Source organism: Scomber japonicus, chromosome 20 (assembly GCF_027409825.1).
Source record: "Scomber japonicus isolate fScoJap1 chromosome 20, fScoJap1.pri, whole genome shotgun sequence".
NCBI classification, from domain to species: Eukaryota; Metazoa; Chordata; class Actinopteri; order Scombriformes; family Scombridae; genus Scomber; species Scomber japonicus.
This window is the reverse complement of record NC_070597.1, coordinates 11,939,616-11,962,769: the sequence shown is the minus strand read 5'-3', so window position 1 is coordinate 11,962,769 and position 23,154 is coordinate 11,939,616. Positions and strand designations below refer to the sequence as shown.

Here is a 23,154-nt window from a genome sequence, read left to right as displayed (position 1 = left end):
AAGAATGTTGACTGTTCATTTATCATTTAATGTCAAAAATCCCCCAACTTATCAAATGATTTTTCTATTTTTTCAGTTACTCATTATTATGAATTGAATATACATGCTAGTGACATGGATCTAGGGATGACAATGTCAGTCAGTCTGTCCACCACTCACATACCTAAACAACTACTGGATAGATTAAGATTATACATTGGTGTTTCCTTAACTTTTACTCTAACACAATTATCAGGTAAAATTTTTATTAGCATATGCTTATATGCTAAAATAAGATGAGGTCAATCATAAACTGCTCAGCATCAGCATGTTAGCATTGTCATTTTGAGCATGTTTAGTATGCAGATGTTAGCATTTAGCTCAAAGCACCATTGTGCAGCCTCACAGAGCTGCTAGCATGGCTGTAGAGTCTTAACTAGTTTACTTAGTTTTTGACATCTTAAAATAAAGAAAATAATAGATAAGATTAATAATGAAAGGAATTATTAGTTGCAGCCCTAACGCTTATGCATGTGTAATATGTAAAACATTTAAGTTATTTTCTCTCAGTGCCTTTCTCCACATACAGTATATTACTTCTTGAATATTGAGGATGTAGCTTCAAGCACACTGAGAGGCTTGGGTGAAATTTTAAGCTCATTGTTATCTAATTATTGCATTTATCACTGTCTTAAATCAAATAAATTAATTCATATGCACCGATAAGGCTAATAATCACTCATATTTTTGACTTGCTCTTTGCTAATCTTAACAACCAAACGAGCCGAGGAAGCCATTTACCTGAAAAAGATGTAGCAATTTTCCCTCATTAAAAATGTAGCTGGCAGTGGAGCAGGTGCAAATCTTAAACAGCCCTCTGTGGCTGAAAGGCTGCACAGCTCCTTAATGAGTTCCCTCTTTGCACCGCTCACAGAGCGAGATGCGAGAATCTAATCTGGCCATGAATGAACAGCACAGTATTGTTCACATGAGCAGCGGCCTGAGCAGATCCACCCGAACACACCAGAATGCAAAGTGGGACTCGTGTTAGGATGAAAAATCACAAATGCATAAAGTAGTCAAAGAGGTTTTTAAAGTGATGAGTAGATTCAGGAAGACACAATCAGCTAATTAATTACTGCTGAGCTTAATTTGTGGATAGTGCAGCCGGCTTTGTGTGGGTGAATTCTGTGCAAACGTGAATGTGGGGGAATCTTCAACGGGAGATTTGATGTCTTAACATCGATGCCAGTCATAATGGAGCTTGTATAACACCCTGTAACCTGCTGTGGATTATCCCAACACTTCCTGCCTCTGCAGCTGTGGGTCTTATTGTTCTTCCTTTCAACATTTCCTCATTATGTATCTGTACTGGATAATCATATGTACACTGGTCCAATTTAAACACCATTCACATCAATCAAGCTGGCATTACTGTGTTTATAAAGCCCACGTAATGATTTTACTTTTTTCATGTTTTATTTAGATGCAGCATGAATTTTCCTCCACACTGTTTTCTCACCACCTGTTTGCCAAGACAGCTAGTAAACAAATATGACCCCTTCACATTTCAGATGGTGCATTTCTCTGCCCGGTACATCAGAAAACAATCCCATCTGAGCAGAACCAAGCAAGCTCTGCTGCCTGTCTTCCTTACAGTATCACAGCTCTTCATGTGCAGTGGTTCAACATTTGCTTAGTTTTTAATGGGGAACCTATAGATTCACATGGACACACAGGACTAAGCAAGGGCACAATCCTTTCACAACACCCATCGAAACCATTTTGAATTACAATGAGCCAAATCTACAACCACTACCAACTCATGATTATGTTGTGTGCCTCGGCTCTCAAATTTGAGTAAAATACTTAAATACAATAGTGACAAATGTGAAATGTTAAATTGCTTTCTTGTTCAGTTAGAAACCAACATAATTGAAAAAATGTCAACATGCCTTATTTTTGGTTTATGGTTTATGGTTTGCGCTACTCAAGAAGGTAGCTCCAGATCTGAAAAGTGAAGCCAACGCAGAAGTGACTTGAACCTGTATTCCATCTATAGCCAGCAGGGGGCGACGCCACCAGCTCCAAAAAGAAGTCAGATTGTATAGAAGTCTATGAGAAAATGAATGTACATCTCACTTGATTTATTACCTTAATAAACCCTTCCCAGTGAGTTCATGGTCTCAATCGCTAGTTTAATATCTTCTTCAATACAGCATGACGTTCATTTTGTAAATTATGGCCTTTAGAGTAAAATAGACGATAAAGCAGGGTATGCTTTGGGGTGTGGCTACGTTGTGATTGACAAGCTGCTACCGCGGGCATGACGTTGGGTAGGTAACATACAAATGGTGTAGCTAGTAATGGATCATTGAAAAATAGATTGACTTAGTATTTCATGAGAGAAGTTGATGCTTTTCAAATGGGAGTCTTTTGGAGCCAGGGATTTTTTGGAGCCAGTATCTAGTCACTGTCAGTGGTATTACACTTTAAGGGACTTCCGCGTAGGCAGTAGTCATTTCAGGCCAAGGTTGTTGCCACTTATTCTTACCCATAAGTCCCTCCTTAAGTGTAAAACATATGCTGTTCACAGGCTGCAGTGACCTCTAGTGGCTACATCTAAATCATATCACAGTATGCTAATGCAAAACTTTGAGGAAGTTTCACACACGCACGCACACACACAGACACACAAAGTGGCTGTATTAAGTATCCACCCTGTGACTTTTTCATCTTCTATAGTTTTACAAATTTGAATCACAGCAGATTAATTAAGCTTTGATGAAACTGATCAACAGATTTGTTTTCCCTTTGACATTTAAGAGTCTTCTTCTCATGATCAGCTGCAGAAAGGCTTAATTAATCTACTGGGAGACAAAGAGGTAAAATAATAAATCAAGCAAAAAGTATAGGAGAGTGAAAACCTTTTACTGACACTAGTGTTGAAACATTTATTAATTAATCAAGTAGCCAATCGACAAAAAATGATCACTGATCGATTAATCTTAGTAATTTATTCAGCAGATTAGTGTTGTAAATTGAATTTTTTTTCCAACTGAACATTCAAAACAAGCAAGTTGAGGAGGTCTGGGAAATGTATGGGGGAATTTTTCACATTTATTCATGTTTTGTAGCTGATTAATTGGTCATATGATTTGTTTCATCCTTAACAGACAATGTATACATTCAGTATTCTTGTAGAATATAAACTGTAATCTTACTACACATTTTGTGGCCCTAGATCAAATGTGGGGCCCCAAGACCATCCCCTTTTAAACCACTTTCGTGAAAGCATTTAATCCTGATTGCTGTGCCGCACAACAACATTTTAAAAACTATTTCTATGTTTATTTCAATCACAAAATGATGTCATGGTTTCCTCAAAACATTTTGCATTTGTCACATTGAGATTCCAGATGCAACTAAATATAAATACATTGAAGTCACATCTAATACCCAACCTCGGGAAATCACAAACATTCAAGCCGAGCACAGATCCAATCAGACATTTCAGCCAAACTAATCCAAACACCACCGAAGACAATATTCAAATTTGCATGACTGCACAAATTTGCATTTCAAGTACAAATTCTCTAACTGGGCTTTCTCGTTCCCTGAGGATCCCAGGGCTCTAGGACACATTCCTGTAAGCCAGCAAGCGCAGTCAAAGGTATTACATCTTCTCTCTGGCTATCATTGATAAGACTATCTGTCTGAGGTGATATTTCTCAGCAACAAGATCAAACAACTGTCCGGTTGTCAAGGTAGAGGTTTGGATCTGAGCCGTTGCTACCCGACTGCTCCTCAGAGATCTCTAGCAACCTGATTCATGCCATGTTTTCTGTCTTTTGGCACCAGGGAGCCGTCATCACTGTACTGGTGTGGCACACCCAGCGTCACAGCCTCCCAGCCATGCTCACTACAATCTCAGAATCACGCATGATATTCCCTGGCTTATTGTTTTTTTGACTCATGACAGGACAGTGAAAATAAAGGCTAGATGAAATAATATATCAACCCTACTATATGCATCACACTACATGTAAGAAACACCTCTCAATATAATGCAACACAATTCAGAAACACCACAAACCACAGCATCCAAAATGATCATAAAGTTGAATCAGTGTATTAATAAGTGATTTCAGCCAAGAACTGAACATTATTATCTAAATGAAGGCAGTACTGATTACAGAGTTGTTGTGTTAGACTGGTTGAGTTTAACCATATAAACTGGAAATGTAATGTTTCAGTGAGTGATTGATATTTCGTGATATATACCCTGATATATTATTTAGGGTATGATGAGTTGAAGATTTTAAGCTATTGAGCTATTTAAGCTTCTATTGGAGTAAACTGAATATCTTTGGGTTATAGTCTGTTGCTCGGAACAAAGGAAGATATTTGAGGACATCACCTTGAGCTTTGAGAAACAGTGATAGGCATTTTTCACCATTTAGGGACATTTTATAGACCAAACAAGTAATCGATTATCTCTTAGTTGCATCCCTAGACTGGACTGAGGTGGTATACATATGATAAGACAATATAAAATAGAGGTTAACTGGTTTGTTCTCAGAGTCTCTTGAGGGTTACATTTGCTGTATCTTCATCTTTAGTGATCAAGGACAAACATTTTGATGCCTCAGCAAGCAGACAGCAGTAGGCAGGAGCCTTCAAAAGACATTTTTTTTACTCAAAACAGTTAACCTTTAGTTGTAAATGCAGATTTTTGCTGGTTTAAACACACCAAGTAAGAACTGTGATTCTTTACTATACTGATACTGTTAATATTTAAGTAGCTTTCATATATATAGCTGTATCAGCCCAATGCAGACTATGTTGCAAATGAATGAGCAGGCATTTAATTCAATGATTTAAAAACTGACATTCCCAACAGGTTATTGTATCTATGAAATGTTTTTCTCGGTTTATATTGCTATCAAGCTGTATTGTTATAATATCCATATCATCCACCCATAGTCTGGAGTGTGGGGCTGATTGGATAGATGTAATTCTCAGTTTATTTATTGAAAATTCAAGTACATTTTCTGTATTACGATAAATTCTTTTATCTCTAGTGAATGGTGCTGAACAGAATAAACAAATCTGTCCATTGACAGCCTAGACAACAGATCCACATGAGAATACGAACGGTTTTACTCTTATTGGCATCCTCATATATTTGTGATTGAGACAGCACACAGCTGATGTCTTGTTTTTTGGGGTTTTTTTTTTAATCTGACAGCCTCCTAACTGTGAGCCTACATTTTATGTGCAATATGGCACATCAGAGGGTATTGATCAGGGAATACAGACACTGTTCTGGATACCACAGTTTCCCCAAAAGGAGCTTTATAATGGCTTGTGAGACTTGGAAATAATGTCATGAATTACCTTTTAGTTCATTCACTCTTATGTGTCTGTAGATTTAAAAAAAAAAAAATAGAGTCCATACAACCATATGAGTATAGAATAGCAGCCTGTTTGACATATCAGTAAATTTGAGGGCAATCAATGTCTAAAATGATGAGGAAAAACGCAAAAAGGGCCACGCGCACGCACACACGCACGCGCATCCACATTTTTTAAACACACTAATACTGTTTTATATTCCCCTCCCTCTTTTTCAGGTATTTCTGTTGCACGGATCTGCTAATATTGCGTGAAAATGTGCACTTCAGAGCGACAGTTAACTGTGCGCAAAATCACCTGAGAAAACAAGCGGCGTTGCCTCCACAGGCAGCATCTCAAACAACAGCACAGCACCGAGCACATAGAAGATACGACACGCTGCTCTGACTACACTGAATACACCACTCACGTCTCTGAAGCGATTCCAGTGCTTGATCTTACGGCTGTACTGGGAGATGGTTGACAGCCATTGCTCATCTTCCATGAAATTCCCAGCTTTCCCTGCTTCTTTCCCACTTTTCACGTCCACCTGGAGCGAGAAGCCCACCAGCAGGCACAAGCAGGCGATGACTCTCACAGCGACCATGTTGCTCAGGCAGCTCGGGACTGGGATGTATCCTGCTGCTGTCATCTAGCCAAGGATCCACATACAAGACTACTGCTGCTGCTGGTGGTGGTGGTGGTGATGGTGCTGCTGCTGCTGCTTCAACACACTGAATGGAAATGAGAGAGAGAGAGAGAGAGGGAGAGGAGAGAGGAGGAGGAGGAGAATGAGAGGGAGAGGAGAAAAGCACAGAGAGTTCAACTAAAAATTTTAAAATTCCAGTCTGTAAGAGCTTAAATATACCTCTCAATATAAAAAAATAATTAATTAATAGGAGAAGTTATAATGCTGCCCAATATGTATCAATATGCCACAATCAAAAGGACAGTGGATAACCTACACACACTCATGGTCACTTATGGGGACATTACATTGACTAACATTAATTTCCTGAAGACTTACCCTGAATCATTTCTGTCCCCTGTTGAGGACATGACTTTTGTCTCCAACTGGACAAGCCATGCCCAATTTACTGGTGCTCAATCTGAAATGTGTCCCTAAAAGTAGCCTAAGACAGACTACACACACGCAGGCACACACACACAGACACAGGATATACTGAATATTTATAGCCTATACATAAGTTCATAAATATACTATAGTATAATTATATATGTCAGTGCTTCTGTTATGTTAAAGCTATTTCATTTCATTGATTCTTTCTGATGCATTGGCAATAGTGGTGTGACGTTCTTGCCAACAGAGCAAATTTAAATTGAATATGCATTTGAGATAGGGAAGAGGAGAATTGGAGGGGTTAAAGGAGAAATTAGATCCTGCACTAATCATTTATTTCTGCTTACTTGGGTTTCATTATTTCAGTGTTTTTAGTCTGTCTTTTTTTTTCTTGTTTAAAACACCAGCCCACACACATAAACACACATGCTCCCTGATAGTCACACTGCAAATGAATCATACAAGTGGAACAGATGTTTATTGTTGCACTGATGATCAATCAGATTTTATTCATTGTTTTTAATCGTTTTCGGCGGAAGGCCAGCGCTCGTCTAATATTTACGCCAATAAAGTCTCTCTGAACTGAGCTCCAACCAGACAGTGAAAACTGGTGACTCAATTAAACAATTAAGTTGGAGGCAATGCGGGGAAAATTGCAAGCAGCTTAACTAAAATAAAAGGGCTTCATACACCGCTAAGGGTCACTGAAGGACTCCTGGGAGGCCTGAGGGCACACAAGTTTCAATTTAGATTAAAATGTGCTCAGTCATTGGCAGAACTGGGAGAGAATGATTCAGATCAGAGGTGTCAATAAGGTGTCTGATAAACCTGGATCTCTATCAGATATACCTGGAGCAAATATTTATCAAAGCTCTGTGGTCTAAACTTCATAAATGAGCTGCTTTCTTAACATTAATTATTCAGGACACTGTTTTATCTTGTGCTAATTCAGTATTAAAATGCAAACCCAGCATTTTCCCCAAATACTAGGTATTTTTAAAGTTTAACAGCAGCTCATACAATATTCTCTCCCTGAATTTACAGATGCACTACCACACACATAATGTGGAGTGAATCAATTATATCCAACCCTCAACTTCTTCTTTTTTAATATGAGGTTCTGTTGTATTTAAAAGACTTTATTTCAGTCAATTGAAGAACAAAGACAGAACCAGAACTGACACCCGATAGCCCCAGGGCCTTTAAAAACCAGTAGTGGAGTTTAGAAAGGTCTGCTGCATTTACGACTGGGTGCTATTATCTTCTTTTATGATTAAGACGTCATTCTGTATTTCAGCAAATAGAACCAGGCAAACGAAATATAATACAAAACATAAGCCCTTTTTCCATACCCTTCTATCACCATATAGGTCACAACAGGGCCAAATGAGGTGCTGGGCAGTGGGCACCTATTAACTGTGTGGTAATTGGGTTAAAGACAAATGAACATAGGATCAAGTTGAATTTAAGTAAGAGTCATAAGCTTTGCCTCAAGTCTTTGTACACATCATTTCAAGGCTGAGGGAAGACACAGGGATCCAAGAGAGACAATTAAAACATATACAGATATATCAAAGACACATATAGTGCAAACAGCAGACACTGGATACACAGATATACACACATACAGCTGCTGGTTGCCATATGGTATCTTGATGAATGTTTTGACATTTTTATACATAGTGTATGTCAATTTATCCAAAGGTAAGAACCACTTTGAAAAGCCAATATATCCAAAAAGGTTAGCCTTCTGTGTATTATCAATCAATTTAGCTGTCTGGGATTTCTTTTATGTCTCTGCTGGCTGCTAAAATACATCAAAAAGTTGATATATTATCACAGTAACAATTCCTTCTTGACTGATTCAATTTCTCTACATAGAAATACTCTATAGATGTATGAACACAAAAGCATGTCTTATATTCAAACCCTGAGACCTGGACTGGAATCTGTTGTTTTTTTTTTAATCTTTCTTTGGTTTGAACAATGATAAGGGTGGATCTGTCTAAGAGACTGCAGGATTGTAGAAGTTTAAAAATATATGTTATACTTTTTCCCTCAACAATCTCTGACCTACAGAGTTTTGCTGCACCTGCACATCATTTCAAGTCTGCTCACGTTATTCCTGCTGCTGCCTAAACTCTCTATGCCCTCTCTCCCTCTGCTCTCTATTTCATCCCCATGAAGATAAACATAATCCAGCGCTCAGCTCAGAGTCATTTGAGTTTAAGGTTACCAATATTGGCCGGGGCTGAGTGGCCAGGGGGCAGGATCACATTCCTGTGATGCTGCTTAGCTTGCCCTAACTTCCTCTGACACTGGCATCAAAAGAGTTGATGTGGCAGATGCAGGCTTTCCTGAATGTGCAGAGCTCCGGGATTGGGAAGCAAGGGCGGCAGGAGAAATGTCCTGCAGCGTCAGCCAGCTGTGCACGTCAAAAGCACTGCGCTGCGGACATGATGTGTTAATCAAGAGGTCCTCATCAGTCATGTCATGTTCAGGGTGAATATGCTGTAGATTAATGGTCACACAGCTCTACAGAGTTGCTCAGAAGCATTTAAAGACTGTGTTCTGCTTTGCACCATTAGCTTTTAAAGATTGTTTGAGGGCTGAGATGTTATTTGGACGGCTCTCTTTAGACCGTAGCAGAGGAAGTCTCCTGAGGGAGTCCTACATGTGCAAGTGGAGCAACGGCAAGTGGAAAACATGATTCAGATGGTAGGTTTTAGGGATCAGAAGACTCAGAGGATCTTTCTAATTACAGAGGGTTCTTGTATGAACTTGAGACTGCCACTGCATCTCCTGCACCATCACAAAAAGTAACACTGTGGCCAAGACCCCCTGAAGGAATCTGAGCTAGTAATCACAGCAAACCATTTTTATACTTATAGAACATACTGTAACATGCTAGAAAAAAAAGATTTCTAGCATGTTCTTGCTTCAGGAAATCTGATTGAACTCTCAAAGGTCAATGTCTCTACCAGTTTAATCATTTCAGCAGTGAGCTTTTTCAGATTACCGAGTGACTTTTTGTGTCACTCTATCTTGATGACAGTAGTGGACAACAACCTGTAATGCCAGTTTAAAGTGTCATTAGTGCATCTGAGATTGACACTTTAAAAACACCTCAGATAATCTTGTCAGCATTTAACTGCAGCTCTTGTGCACCCTTGAGGTTTCGACAGCTCCTTTGTGGCAAGGAGTCATGTGATGTTGTTGTTGAATGATGAAAAGGATGCAAAGATTTCCAAAACATATTTATTTAGAGAAATGGGTCCACAGCAACAGTTTTAGCTTTTAAAAAGAAAGAAATGTCAGCACACCAAAATATGACAAGGGGGCAATTTATATGGCATCTAATGTATGTGTATACAACTCTTGCCATGTGTTTTTCATTGTGGCTTTTCCATTATAATTTGATACCTGAAGAAAAATAAACTGATGCAGGTTTAATCTGCAGCATTAATTACCATAGCAACATGACTCCATTTGAATGTGAGCTATGTTTGTGAGCTGAGATTAACCCCAAAGTTTCACAAGACAGATCCTCTTTAACAGAATCAAATTAATTAAAAAAAAATTTAAATGTCTCCTCCAGTTGGCTTTAATGCTTGACTTGACTTTCATTTTTGTATTTTTATATCCTTATCGAGTCTGAGCACATTCTCACATGATTAACAGCCCCGTGAGGATTGCTTCAGGAGTAATGTTTGAGTTTATTTGACCAAAACTACACCAACACACATCCAAGAAACAGACGTGATGTGCAGGCATATTCTATTTTCAACATAGAAGCAGCTCCACAGCTTGTTTAACATCTCCTTCTGCATATCGGAGTCACGCTGTGGAAGAGTGCCTTTAATTGTAAAAGGGATTAACTGATGTCATCAGTTTCTCTCTGTTTCTCTCCAAGCAGATGTTGATAAAACTTATCTATTCTGTTCACCGAGCGCAATCACTTTACACAAAAGGAGTTGAGGGTAGAAAAGCTTCATTTGAATAACACCAGACAAGACTGTGCAGCAAAATTTGAATTGTTGCTTATCTGTGAATGTTTGCTGTGTTCCAACAGTAAACACAGCACATCCCTTTGCTGTCTTACAATAGCGTTGCTGTTTATCGTGGCTGTACATATCCTCATATGGCAACTCTGTGAGGATCGCTTCAGGAATTTTTGGCACCACGCTTCATTTTAACAGTCTAAGGGATGGCTGCTTTACACATTTATTTATTTCTGCCAAACACAACAGAAACAAGTGTCATTTTAACTGTTTTAATTCAGCAAAAACAGTCAATAAATATGCAATGGCACTTTGATATTAAATCCATTCATGTTCAGCTTGTACAAATCTGAAGGAAACTGTCCTGACATCAGAGAGTTTCTTCATCAGCCGGCCACACTGAGCACTTCTCATCCCGCTGCCATGCTCATCGATGACCTGAAACACATAATCACTGATCATCATTTGCACTTCAGAGCAAACTCGGATTGCAACTAATCATTATTTCCATCAATAACTAATCTGTTTCTTTTTTTAAATTAAATGACACATGATATAGACTATAAAATGTCAAAAAATAGAGAAAAATAATGTGTTCAAAACTGCTTGATATGTCTGATCAATATATCCACAATCATATGAACCAAAATAAAGCAGAGAATACTCACATTTAAGAAGCTGTAAATGTGAATATTTGTCATTTTTGATTGATGAATGGCTAATAATATTATTGATTATCCAATGTACACTGACAGTACAAACAGGTTACATGATGATGCTCATGCAGGAACAGAAAATGTTAAAAGACTGCCTATATATTTTACATTTTCATATATTTAGTCAGGATGTCAAATCATAAAGGAATATGATATAATACACCATTAAATAAACACATTCTGTTCTTCTATTTCTGCTACAGCATCCAGAACTCATGCTTACTTGTGAAGCAGTTGCTGCCTGATTGATGGCTATTCAGCTGCTGTAAAGTGAACATGAAAAAAAAAAAGTAGCATGAAAGCATAAATTCCTGGATAGGAAAACCACCAGAAGAAGTTCTTTTGAAAGTTTAGCAGAGAATAAACCACATCGGGAGGCATTTAATAAGTAATCTCAAGTGAGATTAAAATGGAGCTGCTATAAATGTGTATAGATTTAATTCAATTGGATTCAAACTGGGTCATACAGCTATTAAAAGTGCCAAGTTGGTTGAGAGCAGTCTGACAGCAGTTTGCCTGGCAAGTAGTGGAGCTGCTGTTTTGCACTGCGGGCAGCTGCAGCAGGGAAGGGAGAGCGCAGCACCTTTTTCAATTAAATGTACACAATAGAGAGACGCTAGCTAATATTCTGAACTCTAGACATGCTCGGTCTCACCACATGATTTATTTTTAAGTCTGTATTATCAAGCTTATACCAACTACTATAAATGACAAATCCCCATCAGTCTCACTCTGCAATCCACCAACAAGAAACAGCATAAAGTGTACGTATTAAGGGATTTCACACTGCTACACTTTGGAGAGATGGATAAAACACTTGACGCCAGGAGGAGGATTTGATAGCTTCTAATACAAAGAGCAGTGAATCTCAACTCTTGCTTTTTAAACCTGGATGCATCACAGTGTGAGTGATACAGAGATAAGATACATAATGTCATCAAGTTAGGCTATGTTCACACTGCAGTTAAAAGTGACCCATATCTGATTTGTTTCTGACAATGTGAACAGCACAAGTCGCATTGAATCTGACATTTCCAAAAATCAGATTCAGGTCACTTTTAACTGCGGTGTGAACGTAGTCTTATAGTGACGAACCCTCAGACAATCACCTCTGTGGAGTGTCCTCCAGCTCGCTGTTTTTGGTTTATGGTCCAGATCTTTACTGCTTTGGTTCTGTTCGCAAGTTATTTCCTTAAAAAAGCTCTGATACAACCACTATATACAATCTGCCCAGAACCAAACAGCCACACATAACCCTCAGCAGAACAAATCAGAGACAAAAAGGAGAGTGAATATGAGAATCACATTCATCAGGTGGCCAGATCTACATTTGGAACACGACTCCAAATGTAGATAATGTTGCTCTGTGTTTGCTGAATGTGTAAATAGGTAAAAGTTGCCATAACAACTGTATGTATTAAGTGATAATAGATCAGTGTTGTGTTTACAGCCTGTTCTGCTGCCCCCACATAGCAAACAAATATAATAACTTAACGAATCAATACTTAAAAAAAAAATATTCTGACTGACTAAATTCATTTGAAATGTAAAGATCCTCTTCAGATATGTTTTAAAATAACACTAACTGAACAATAATGTGTATCTAATATGTTTTTTTCCCCCACAAAAGACAATTAAATTGCTTCATTATAATCCTTAAATTGACATTGACTGCTTTCCCTCATTGAAAAATACAGAATCTATGAATGGATTTGAGAAATGTTGCATGGTGAAATCCATTCTCATTATTATTTGTGCACTGGAGGATTCATCTTTCCTCATCCCACTGTGTAGAATGCATAGAGCATGACAATTGGCTCCAAATTAGTTGTGATGTCCCAAATAATGCTTGTAGGTACTCTTCTTAAACTCAGATTTTAGGTGAGCACAGAGGAACTTTCCCCACTTCAGCAGATGAATGTGAAAACAGCTTTCTAGTGTCAAACTGCACATACACCATTCTGTACAGTGAAGCTCAAACAATAAGCAAAATACACTTTTGAGTGGGGGCTATAAATAATGTCATCCTACCTCTATAGTCTTTATGTTATGGGCTTCAGTGCTGACTGATGTCGATGACTGCCAAACTTTTTGATGAATCAGTTAAACTAATTATGGAGTGAAAATGCCAAACATCCACTATTTTCTAATGTGAGGATTTGCTGATTTTCTCTGTTTCGTATCACTGTACACAGGATATTTTATAGTTTTGGACTAACAAGCAATTTTAAGACTTCACCTTGGCAAAAAAATGATAAAAGAGATGAATCCATTATGAGAATAATAGTTAGCCGCAGCCCTATTTTAAATTCTTATTGTGCAAAGTGTACATAAAGTCAACAGCAACTCTGAATCACTACCTGCTGTTCAAACACACTCGGCTTTGTGCCTCTCCTCTCTGTGTGAATGCCTCCAGCAGTAAACAGACACAGACAGCTGCCGGCAGCCTCCAGACTCGGCACTCTGAATGATAAAGAGCTGCTGCAGGGATCACCTGCCGACTCGCTGGAGACACAGATTAGACATTTCAAATACACTAGCCCTGCCTGTCCGTCAAGGCCGCTCATGCCCATTAGTGACAGAGTGATTAGTGTGAAATTCAAACAGCGGTGACATTCAACCAGAGAGTCACATCTAACACAAGAGAACAATCCAAGCAAGGCGTGCTGTCATATTTCACCGCTAACGATATCCAATTTGAAAGATTCGTCGGCTTTTTGTCGAGCACCATCATTTATAGAGCCCCTTTTCTGGTTGCTTGTGTTAAGATATGTTTGATCAATCAAAAGGCCTTCTTAAAACAATCTTGGTATTCAAGCTTGTTAAGACAAAAAACATGACATTGGGAGTATGAAGCTACCTGCTGAAATGCCATCTTAGTGCTTCTTCGCTGTCAAGTTCACCCTTTTACCATCTATCGGTTAATTGGATTTGGTTTAAAATATTCAATGCATCGCTCTGCCAAATGAACCTCAACAACATTTGTGACCTTAACGTGACCTTAAAAACTAATTAGAAATTATCAATTTCATGTGTGTTCTTAGTTAGTCCGAGCATGCAAATCAAACTTATCCACTGTATTAAAAGGTTACGTCTGTCAAACATCATTGTTTTTTTTCCTCCAGCAGACGTTAAGGCCAGCCTTTCTGAATGAAACTTAATTTCCAATTATACTATGAAAAACTGCATAGCAAGGTTCTGAATATCAAAATACCAAAAATGTGCTAAAAAACGTCGACATTGATCAAGACCTATTTCAAAACAGCCTTTTCATAAAAAAAAGGCTACTTCGAAAACTGGCATGAAATTAAATATGTAAATTGGATAGAGGCCTAAACAATACTTGGTCAAGATAACACAAAACTTCAGTTAGAAAACATGCCATGAATTCTCGTTAATGAAGGGTTCAGCTAAAGTTTTTTGGGGTGTTTTGGGCTCATCTCGGTGATTGCTTTGCTTCTTTTGAAATCAAAGCAGCTTCTTGCCACACTTTTGACACAGAGAATAAAAAAGTAAATGGATTGGAAAATAAGTTCTAATCATGTGGTTATACACTGCAAACGCGCTTGTTTTCAGCAGTGGAGTGAAGCAGCTGTCTAAATATACAGCCCTTTTGACTCATCAGCGCATGCAAACAAGCACACACACACACACACACACACACACACACACACACACACACACACACACACACACACACACACACACACACTAACTAAACTGTTTAACATTTTAATTAAAATTTAGCTCTTGTGTCCTGTTAGATCTTTAGAAATAGGGACATAGATCCACTGAGGAAAATAGGTCTGTGGAAACACAAACTGACACTTGGATCTCATTTATCACGTCAAGAAACACATGCAAGTCTCGAAATCTCAAGGGTCAGGTTGGATGTTCCCGCAGCAGGAAACGCTGAGCTGACTAATTAGGGTGAGAGAGATGTAGCACGGACAGAAAAAAAAAATATGCATGTCGGGCACTGCATAATCAAGCTCACCCCACAGACATGCATCACTACATGATTCTGTCAGGAGTCAGTCCAAATCCTTTTATATGACATAATATGGATCTGGGGAAATCAAACAAATATGTACCAGGATATGACAAAAATGCGTAATGATAATTGCTGTCATTTATCGACTATAAATACCAAATATTGTCTAGTCCCAGCTTCTCTCTGGTAACATCTCTCTGGTTTTAGACTGTTGGACAAACAAAAAAAGAAATTTAAAAGATGTTACCTTGGGCTCTGGAAATCTGTGACAGACACTTTTCACTATTTTTTGTAATATTTTATAGATGGATTGTTCAATTAATGGCAAAAAAATAACACCCACATATGGCCATTTGAATAAACATGAAGTGTCAACATCTAGTGAAATCTCATGACAAATTAAATCTGTCTTCAGTTTCTGTCTGTGGGATGACGTATGTTCCTTCATGTGTTTTCAGTACCATCATTACCGAGGACATCTGTCCAACGCATCCTTAATTATGTCCCTGCCAACAGAAACAAGGATGCACAGTCTCAATGAATTTAATTAACTTGCAAATCATCTACTCTCTCTCTCTCTCTCTCTCTCTCTCTCTCTCCGTCTATCGTTTTTCTCTTATGCTTATTAGCAATACTATTGGTGATTTGCAGAGTCCTCACTTCATCTGTTACCTGAGAGTGGCGTTGCACAGGATGTGTACTCCTGACCCACTAACAAGCATGCTCTCAGGAGACAGGGGGGCGTATAATTAGGCCCTTTCCTGAGTCTGAGAAGATAAATGTTATGCCACAGACAACGCCTGGTCGGCTCGGCTGGGTGGTTGTTGTTGTCCGGTGACAAAATTTGCATGTCCCTGTCTAATGGCGTCTGTTGACAATACACCAGGAGCACGAGTGGTGGGCGGGAGGTGGCGGCGGGTGGTGGTGGTGGGGGGAAGGGGGGGGGGGGGGGTATCTCGCCACTGCTCAGATGGGAGGGTGGACTAGACGGGACGGCAGAGCTGACAAACAAAAAGAGCCCTCAGTTTACATCAGTGTAACTTTTGGCCGCTCTGCGATCACCCTCCTGAATGCCAAGCAGAGAGCATCACCAGACGAGGGGAGGGCTGCACAAAAAAAAAAAAAAAAAAAAAAGAAGAAGCTCTGACAGCGAGAGCAAATGGCCAGGCTCTGAGTCCGATGTCTGTATTTTGCTGACACACTCGACAGACGGGGAGTGGGAATGAGGTTGCTGTTCGTGCGGGAAGGGGGGGGGGGGGGGTGGATAAAAGAGATGGAAAAAGCCCAGACTGGTGTAATAGATCATGTCAGTGACGTATTAACACATTCATGAGGCAGTGAGATGAAAGTAAATGGGTAAATACTTGGTTTCGACTTAGAGTGGTGTCTGGACGGATGCAGATTAGTGTGAAACTCAACCAGAATGTTTCAACAGCTATGAACGAAGACGATTTTGGTTTTTTTTTAAACTACTTGCTCGCTCATGAAATCTTTAGTCACGCTATGTCTTTTGTAAATGTCTGAGTATCTCAAAATAGAGCAGCAAGATTCGGAAGCTGACGTATGGTGAAACAATTCTGATCAGTCGTTCCAGCTAACGTGCAGGTAAGACAGTGCAGGAAGACTACCCTAAATAATTCAGAACATGCCAGTAACACTTCCTGAACATTTGTGAGAAGTACCAGCTAATCACCTCAACAAGAATGACCAGGTTTCTTTTTTGACAGCAAGAAGAATAATACTGTACTTTCTTTGGATGTATTTTGGATAAACTGCATATCATTTATTATATATGTATTGCAAGTCAACAACCCTTAATTTGACCCAAGCCTCTTCTAAAGCATGAGTCCACCTCTTACTTTGCTTGAACAGAACCACAAAGTAATAGTTCCATTCCAATCTTTCGACAAGCATTTCAAAATTGAGACAAAAGTAATTAAGGGTAAACAGTGAAGTTTTTGATGGAGGTTTAAAGCTTGTTTCACGTCTTCTTTTGATTACCTGCTCTATTACAATCTATTTTGTGTCTTTAACGTTGATGTTGATGACTCAGGTTCCCTAAAGACAGTCAACTGTTTGGAGACTAGAGTACAAAAACACAGCCTAAAGCAGCCTAAAGCTTTTCAGAATGGATTTGCATGCATGTCTCATCTTTTGAATGAGCTCTAATTTCAATCATTCTGCACTCTGATCATTTTATTTTTCCACATAAACTGCTCCCTAAGGGTTTTTAAAAACAAAGACTTTGCTTTAGATATGCTGTATGAGTCGTTCTTTGCAATTAAAAAAAAAAGAAGAATGATGCTGCCACCTACTGGACAAAACCATCATGAATGCAGCTATGATCTGCCATGACAGACACATACTTTCTTTATCTAATTTCCCACCTCAGAATATGCATACCTCAAGAGAAGTTGATGCTTCCAGCAGAGGAGTAGTATCCTGTGCAGTCTGTTGAATATCTCTGGGACAGCAAGACAGTATTCAGCTCAAACTCTCCGAAACGATAAGCACCAAATGTCTGTAATGAAAACAGCAAACATCTTAAAATAATGACACATACGACTTAACATCATTTTTAGCTCATCATGATTCATGAATAACATTTATTCCAAATATAAAGTTAAAGTCAGCACTATGATTAAAAAGCTGACCCAACTTGTTCAACTGTATGGGGAAAAGAAGATAAACTTTCACTCACAAACATGGTGTTACCATGGTTACATGCGACTGAGCATTTGGTAGGCACCTTTATTTCATTTTCACTCAGAAGAAAATCAGAGATTTTGTTTCTCAAACAGACTAACAGACTGGCTCTTTACCAGAGAGGAGAGGGAGTTGAATTTCAGACCTTGTTGTATCTGCAGTGTTAATTTCAGTTGCTATACAAAGAAACAGGAAGTGCATGTGGAGGATTTTATAGTCTGGCTCTACTGGGCATTTCTTAAAATGAATGAAACCTCTCCTCTCTTTGAACTAGGATGTATTCTTGTTCTTGTCTTAAGAACAAGATCCCAAACTAATTAAATCATATGTTGTTTGTTGTCTAATGTTAAGGAGAGCAATCCAAACCTTTCAAGCTTTTCCTTTCCTTTTAGCACGCTAAATTTGATCAAAAGCATTGTAAATACATTTGAAAAACAGTACATTTTGTAAACTTAAGTAAGGAATACATCTGACCTCTCATTTAATTGGAAATAATTAATTAGGCACCTGTATTAAACATTTAGCTTACAACTGATACCAGGACTGTCTACAATAATGTTTATATGCAGCATGTCTGCCAGATCAGCTCATCTAACATTAAAATATCATTTCCATGTAATTTAATCTTGTCTGTCAGACACCAGACAACTTTGTGAAAACCTACTAATTCGATAATGACATATAAACATGGACTAAAGCACACACTCAGCCTTTTTCACACACTGACATGTCACTGCAGGACAAGTACAGGTCTAAATAATTAAATTAATGATGTTTTAAATTCGATTGAGATGCTTTAGTCTCAGAGTCCTGGGGCTGGCTCTCTGTTTACATCTGACATTAACATGCTTCTCAGGTGACCTGATCACAAGTGGACAGCGCTAAATACAAGTGTAAGTACATTGTGATCCCATCACTCAAACCACATTTGACCACATGTCATATGTACTTTAAATGCTAATGTGTCCTGATGTGTCCCTGCCCTGGAAAGGACCTACCAGGAAACTAGGTCATCACTGCAGGACATGGTGGTTATTTTGGTAATGGAAATGAGCACAGATGTACATGGCTGGAATGATCTGAATGGTTAGGGCTAGTTTTTGAAAAAAATGTATTTGCTTTTAGCTCTTTAAGGTGCACTAAAAAACTAATCTGGCGCTTGTCTGACTGACATAATAACTGTGAGCAGGGCCATTTCACCTTCTAGCAGAAGTGACGTAGGCAGCAACAAAATCTGGACACAAATGGTCAGCTGGAGACACATAATAGGTGTGATCGCCAATGTATCTCAGCTGTCCAACTGCGATTAGATAACCCGAGACACATGCCATAATACAAGTCATAACAGGGTCATTGGCACTCCTGAATAGAATCGAGTGTTCGCTAATGTCATTTTTAACACCTGTCGGTTCCCAACTATAACGAGTCAAAATGTGTGCTGTGAAAAAGCCAAATCAAAGTATTTAAGCCAAAACTGAACCCAAAAACAGGGATTGTCATGAATATTAGACATGATTGTCATTTGAAATTGGTGTGACCATGACTGGCTCTTTAGAAGAAGCAGGTAAACATTTAATTGCATATCGTACACCACAGTTAATTGGGGAATAAAATCCTTTAATATGTGGAAGTGGATCAGTCCCAAAACTAGCCTGATTATCCTCTATGCACCAAAACACTTCTAAGTAGAGCAAACAGGTGGATGTTAAAGTGAGCCCAATATTTATGCAAGTCAGGGTTGTTTTTTTTCTGGAATCTAACAAAACCACAATGAAAAATATCTGGGCATTTGTTATCTATAGTAACAGCTGTCAAGGAGTGAATACAAGTCTGTGTGTTGTGTAATTTAGTAGTATTTAAAGTGGCAGGCAAAGGCACATTTTGTCTAACCTTTAATATGTTCCTGGCATCAAAAGCCTCTCTTTCGCTCATAGGTTGTCTTCCTTGGCCGCCCGTGTCTTCAACTGGAAAAAAACAGTGTAACAACGTCACACACACCCATAAAATACAGATATGTTATCTCCTTATGAAATACACATGTTTACAGGCAGCTATAGTGGGCAACAGTAAGGTGAGAATAAAGGTCATTTAGTTTGTGAAATTCAGACCATGCAGTATTTCATTTCCATGAAGCCAAGAGAAACTAACAAGGGAGAAAAAAAGAAACCACTGAATTTTAATAGGAGCTGTCCACATGCTGGTAAACATGGTCAGCAGTGACACGGCTGCTCCCTTGTGCTGTGTTGTTGGTCAACCCAGTACAAATTTGAGAACTGGGGCTGGACTTGATCCATGGCCAAAATGAATGAAGCCATTGTCAGAGTACTTGGAAAACACACAGCTTGGTGCACATAAACAGAGCTGCAGCCAAACAGAGCGCCAGCTGCCTGATGCCTCTCTTTAGGTATTTGTTGTTGGAGTTGTTAAAGACTCAGCTTTGTCGTCATTGCAGCTCCAGTCCAAGCCAAAAGATAATAAGGGGACGTTGGCAAATAGGTTCAGGGCAGCAGCTACCGGTGTGATCACAGCTGGTCAATAACTTTGTTTTTACATAAGCTGTTGGTTAGCCTGTGTAGCATGTCCTCACCTGTGGAGTCCTTTCTGAACAGTGTGTTCATCACAGTGCCGTGCAACTTGACTCTGTCCCACTCTCTGACCATCAGCCCTGCTGAAACAAAGTGCTCTACCAGCCGGTCTGCAATCACCTGCAGCCTGAGGAGTAGTGGAATGGTGAAAAGCTTATATTAAAACATAGACTGAAAAGCAGAAAGTCAAGCAGGATGAATATACAGGCAGCTTTGAAAAGGTGTTTAAAGTAAAGGATTTGTCACTGTTCAACTTACTTGTCAGTTCTGTCTTTCACATTGACTTTGGCATATAAGACATCCACCATGGCTGGGTCATCATTCATATACTCTATACCTGTCACCTCCAAAGGCAGAGGCTTTCCTTCTGTGATGTCCCTGATGGAAGACAGCACAATGATGCAACACTGACAGCATGTTTATAGTATAAGGTCACCTTCATTTTTATGTATTTTTATATTTGAGACTGACTGTTCAGCAATAAAACAGCATACATTGCACTGAATTGTATGTATTTTTTCCTCAGTATGTGAAATAGAGTTGGTTTGTGGTGGCAGGCAAATTTCAGCTGAATCTGACAATAAAGTATAATCTTCTCTAATCTACATTACCTCATCTAATCTAAATCTAATCTTGAAAAAGGTCCAATGACATAGGTTCATTAGTTACTAAAGGATTAGGCTGGCGATAATCTATATTCCTCTTCTTGTAATAAATCCAATGAACAGACCAAAACCAACCATGCGATAGTTCGTCTCTCAATATTTGCCAAAATCCACAGTCTATGTAGTCCTCAGCATAAAGTCTCTGTGTTGCTAAAAACCTAAAACAGCAAGACACTGAACATTAACCTTGTCTGAGCCCCTACCTGATGAAGTTTTGACAGTCCTGAAGATGCTCACACACTTTTCTCACTTCCATGTCATTTAATAGAACCAGGGTGCCGACTGTCAGGTGAAGCTTTGCAGGGTTCTGAAAGATGCTTTCATCGACTCCGTGGTCCTACACATAAGATTGAATTTAAGAATTTGTATTAATTAAGGGTTTAATGAGCAAACAACTTATGGCTGCTACTGCTCCCTCTGCACCTGTGAACACTGCTGCATGACGTCATCTTTAAATTTCAGGAATCCCTCTTGAATTTTGGGGTCATTTAGAGGAAATGACAGGAAGTGCGTAAAGGGCTGCTTTTTCCGGAAACTCTCAATGAGGACCTCAACTCGTGTGACTGCAGAGGAGACCGCGGCTTTGTGGGAACCTGTGATAACTGTCAGAAGAATGAAAGAAAGCTGAGATAAAATATTATGTTTCAGAAAGATCTCTGATCCAGTATCATGATTTGCTCTTAAACCTCACCAATCTGTCCTTCTATGCCTTGTTTTGGGATGTTGATAGATGTCTTTGTGTCAGACTCCAGACGTCTACGTGTTTCTCCTTTTTTCCCTATGATGTATCTGTAGAAGAAACAAGCAAACACACACACCGACAGACACACATGATGCTGTTCCCAAACAAAACCTTGTAAGCTTATCAAGTCGAGGAAGATAGAGAACCATCATAATTATGTCTGCAGAGCATGTACTCACTTGTACAGGACACTTGGGACATCAATGGCACAGCGAAATCCTTTATCAGTCTGTTCAATTAAGTGTGTATCACAGGATTCATCTTCTGCAAGCTCCTCACTCTCTAAACATGGTCAACCACAAATATACAAACATATCATCAGTTTCTTTCCCAGAAGTTGTGGCACTTTCACTGGCATGTTTTGCACACAAAATATTTTATAATAATTTATCACACACACACACACACACACACACACACATATACATACATACATATATACACACACACACACACACACACACACACACACACACACACACAGGTCAATGACATGATGCAACTCAGTGTCTAATTAGTATAACCAGCACTAAAATGTAAAATAAATATAATCCACTTTTGCAATGCAACACTATGGTTCTGTAACCATAGTGTCCACTGTAGTTGGATGAAATATTTTTATTTTTATCATTCTTTTGTGGTTACACCATTTGACATTTTCAGGAGCATTCAGTCTTACTTTTGGTAAAAATACACATACAAAATTAATAAACCTGATGCATGTTTTTAAAACAATTGAAAGATATTTTTGAATTGCTCATCTTGCCAACCCTTATTTGTCACTGACACACATATATTTGATTTATTAGAACAACATTTGTAGTTAGAGTCATAGAGTCAGAGATATGTTTTTATGTGATGTTATGTGTGGCTGACTTAAATGTGGATGTAGTTGCTGTAAACCAATCAATTCCCTGTGAAGGATCGATAAAGTATCTATCTATCTATATTCATGAGTGTATTGACAGGTCTCAACTCACCTGGTGGTCCCATGTAGGAGAAATCCTCCTCCTCCTCATAATGCTCTTCTTTAATGATGTTTCTTCGATATTTTCTCCCATTTATATTTATAAGTTGTGGACGCAAAACATCCATAATGTAATAATAACGTCAATGAAATCTCAGCAGTTTAGCTACACCATTAAAAAACGTGCAATTTAGCTTTTATGTAGCCTTTTCAAAGACTTTACTTAGCAAGCTAACGAAGTAGTTAGTGGCTCAGTTGTCCTGGTTTACGGCACATATAGAAAGTTGTAATGTGTTTGAAGATCTACAAACGACATTATAG

At 38.8% G+C, this 23,154-nt stretch overlaps 2 protein-coding genes across 2 annotated transcripts in view; both read right to left on the bottom strand.

Moving 5' to 3' along the window:
* Nucleotides 1–5,983, bottom strand: part of LOC128381425 (testican-2-like) — a 39,142-nt gene extending 33,159 nt beyond the window's left edge. The window contains exon 1 of the mRNA XM_053341437.1: nucleotides 5,807–5,983. Within this exon, the coding sequence (XP_053197412.1) occupies nucleotides 5,807–5,983 (177 nt within the window). The remainder of the gene's footprint in view (nucleotides 1–5,806) is intronic.
* Nucleotides 5,984–9,840: 3,857 nt separating this feature from the next.
* Nucleotides 9,841–23,088, bottom strand: ascc1 (activating signal cointegrator 1 complex subunit 1). Its single transcript, XM_053341157.1, has 10 exons — nucleotides 22,847–23,088; nucleotides 22,046–22,148; nucleotides 21,816–21,913; nucleotides 21,548–21,726; nucleotides 21,328–21,461; nucleotides 20,718–20,837; nucleotides 20,462–20,586; nucleotides 19,765–19,838; nucleotides 17,572–17,689; nucleotides 9,841–10,896 (listed from the first exon to the last, which is right to left on the bottom strand). The coding sequence occupies exons 1-9, from the start codon at nucleotides 22,959–22,961 to the stop codon at nucleotides 17,573–17,575; spliced, it is 1,065 nt and encodes a 354-aa protein (XP_053197132.1). The 5' UTR covers nucleotides 22,962–23,088; the 3' UTR covers nucleotides 9,841–10,896; nucleotide 17,572.
* Nucleotides 23,089–23,154: the final 66 nt, after the last annotated feature.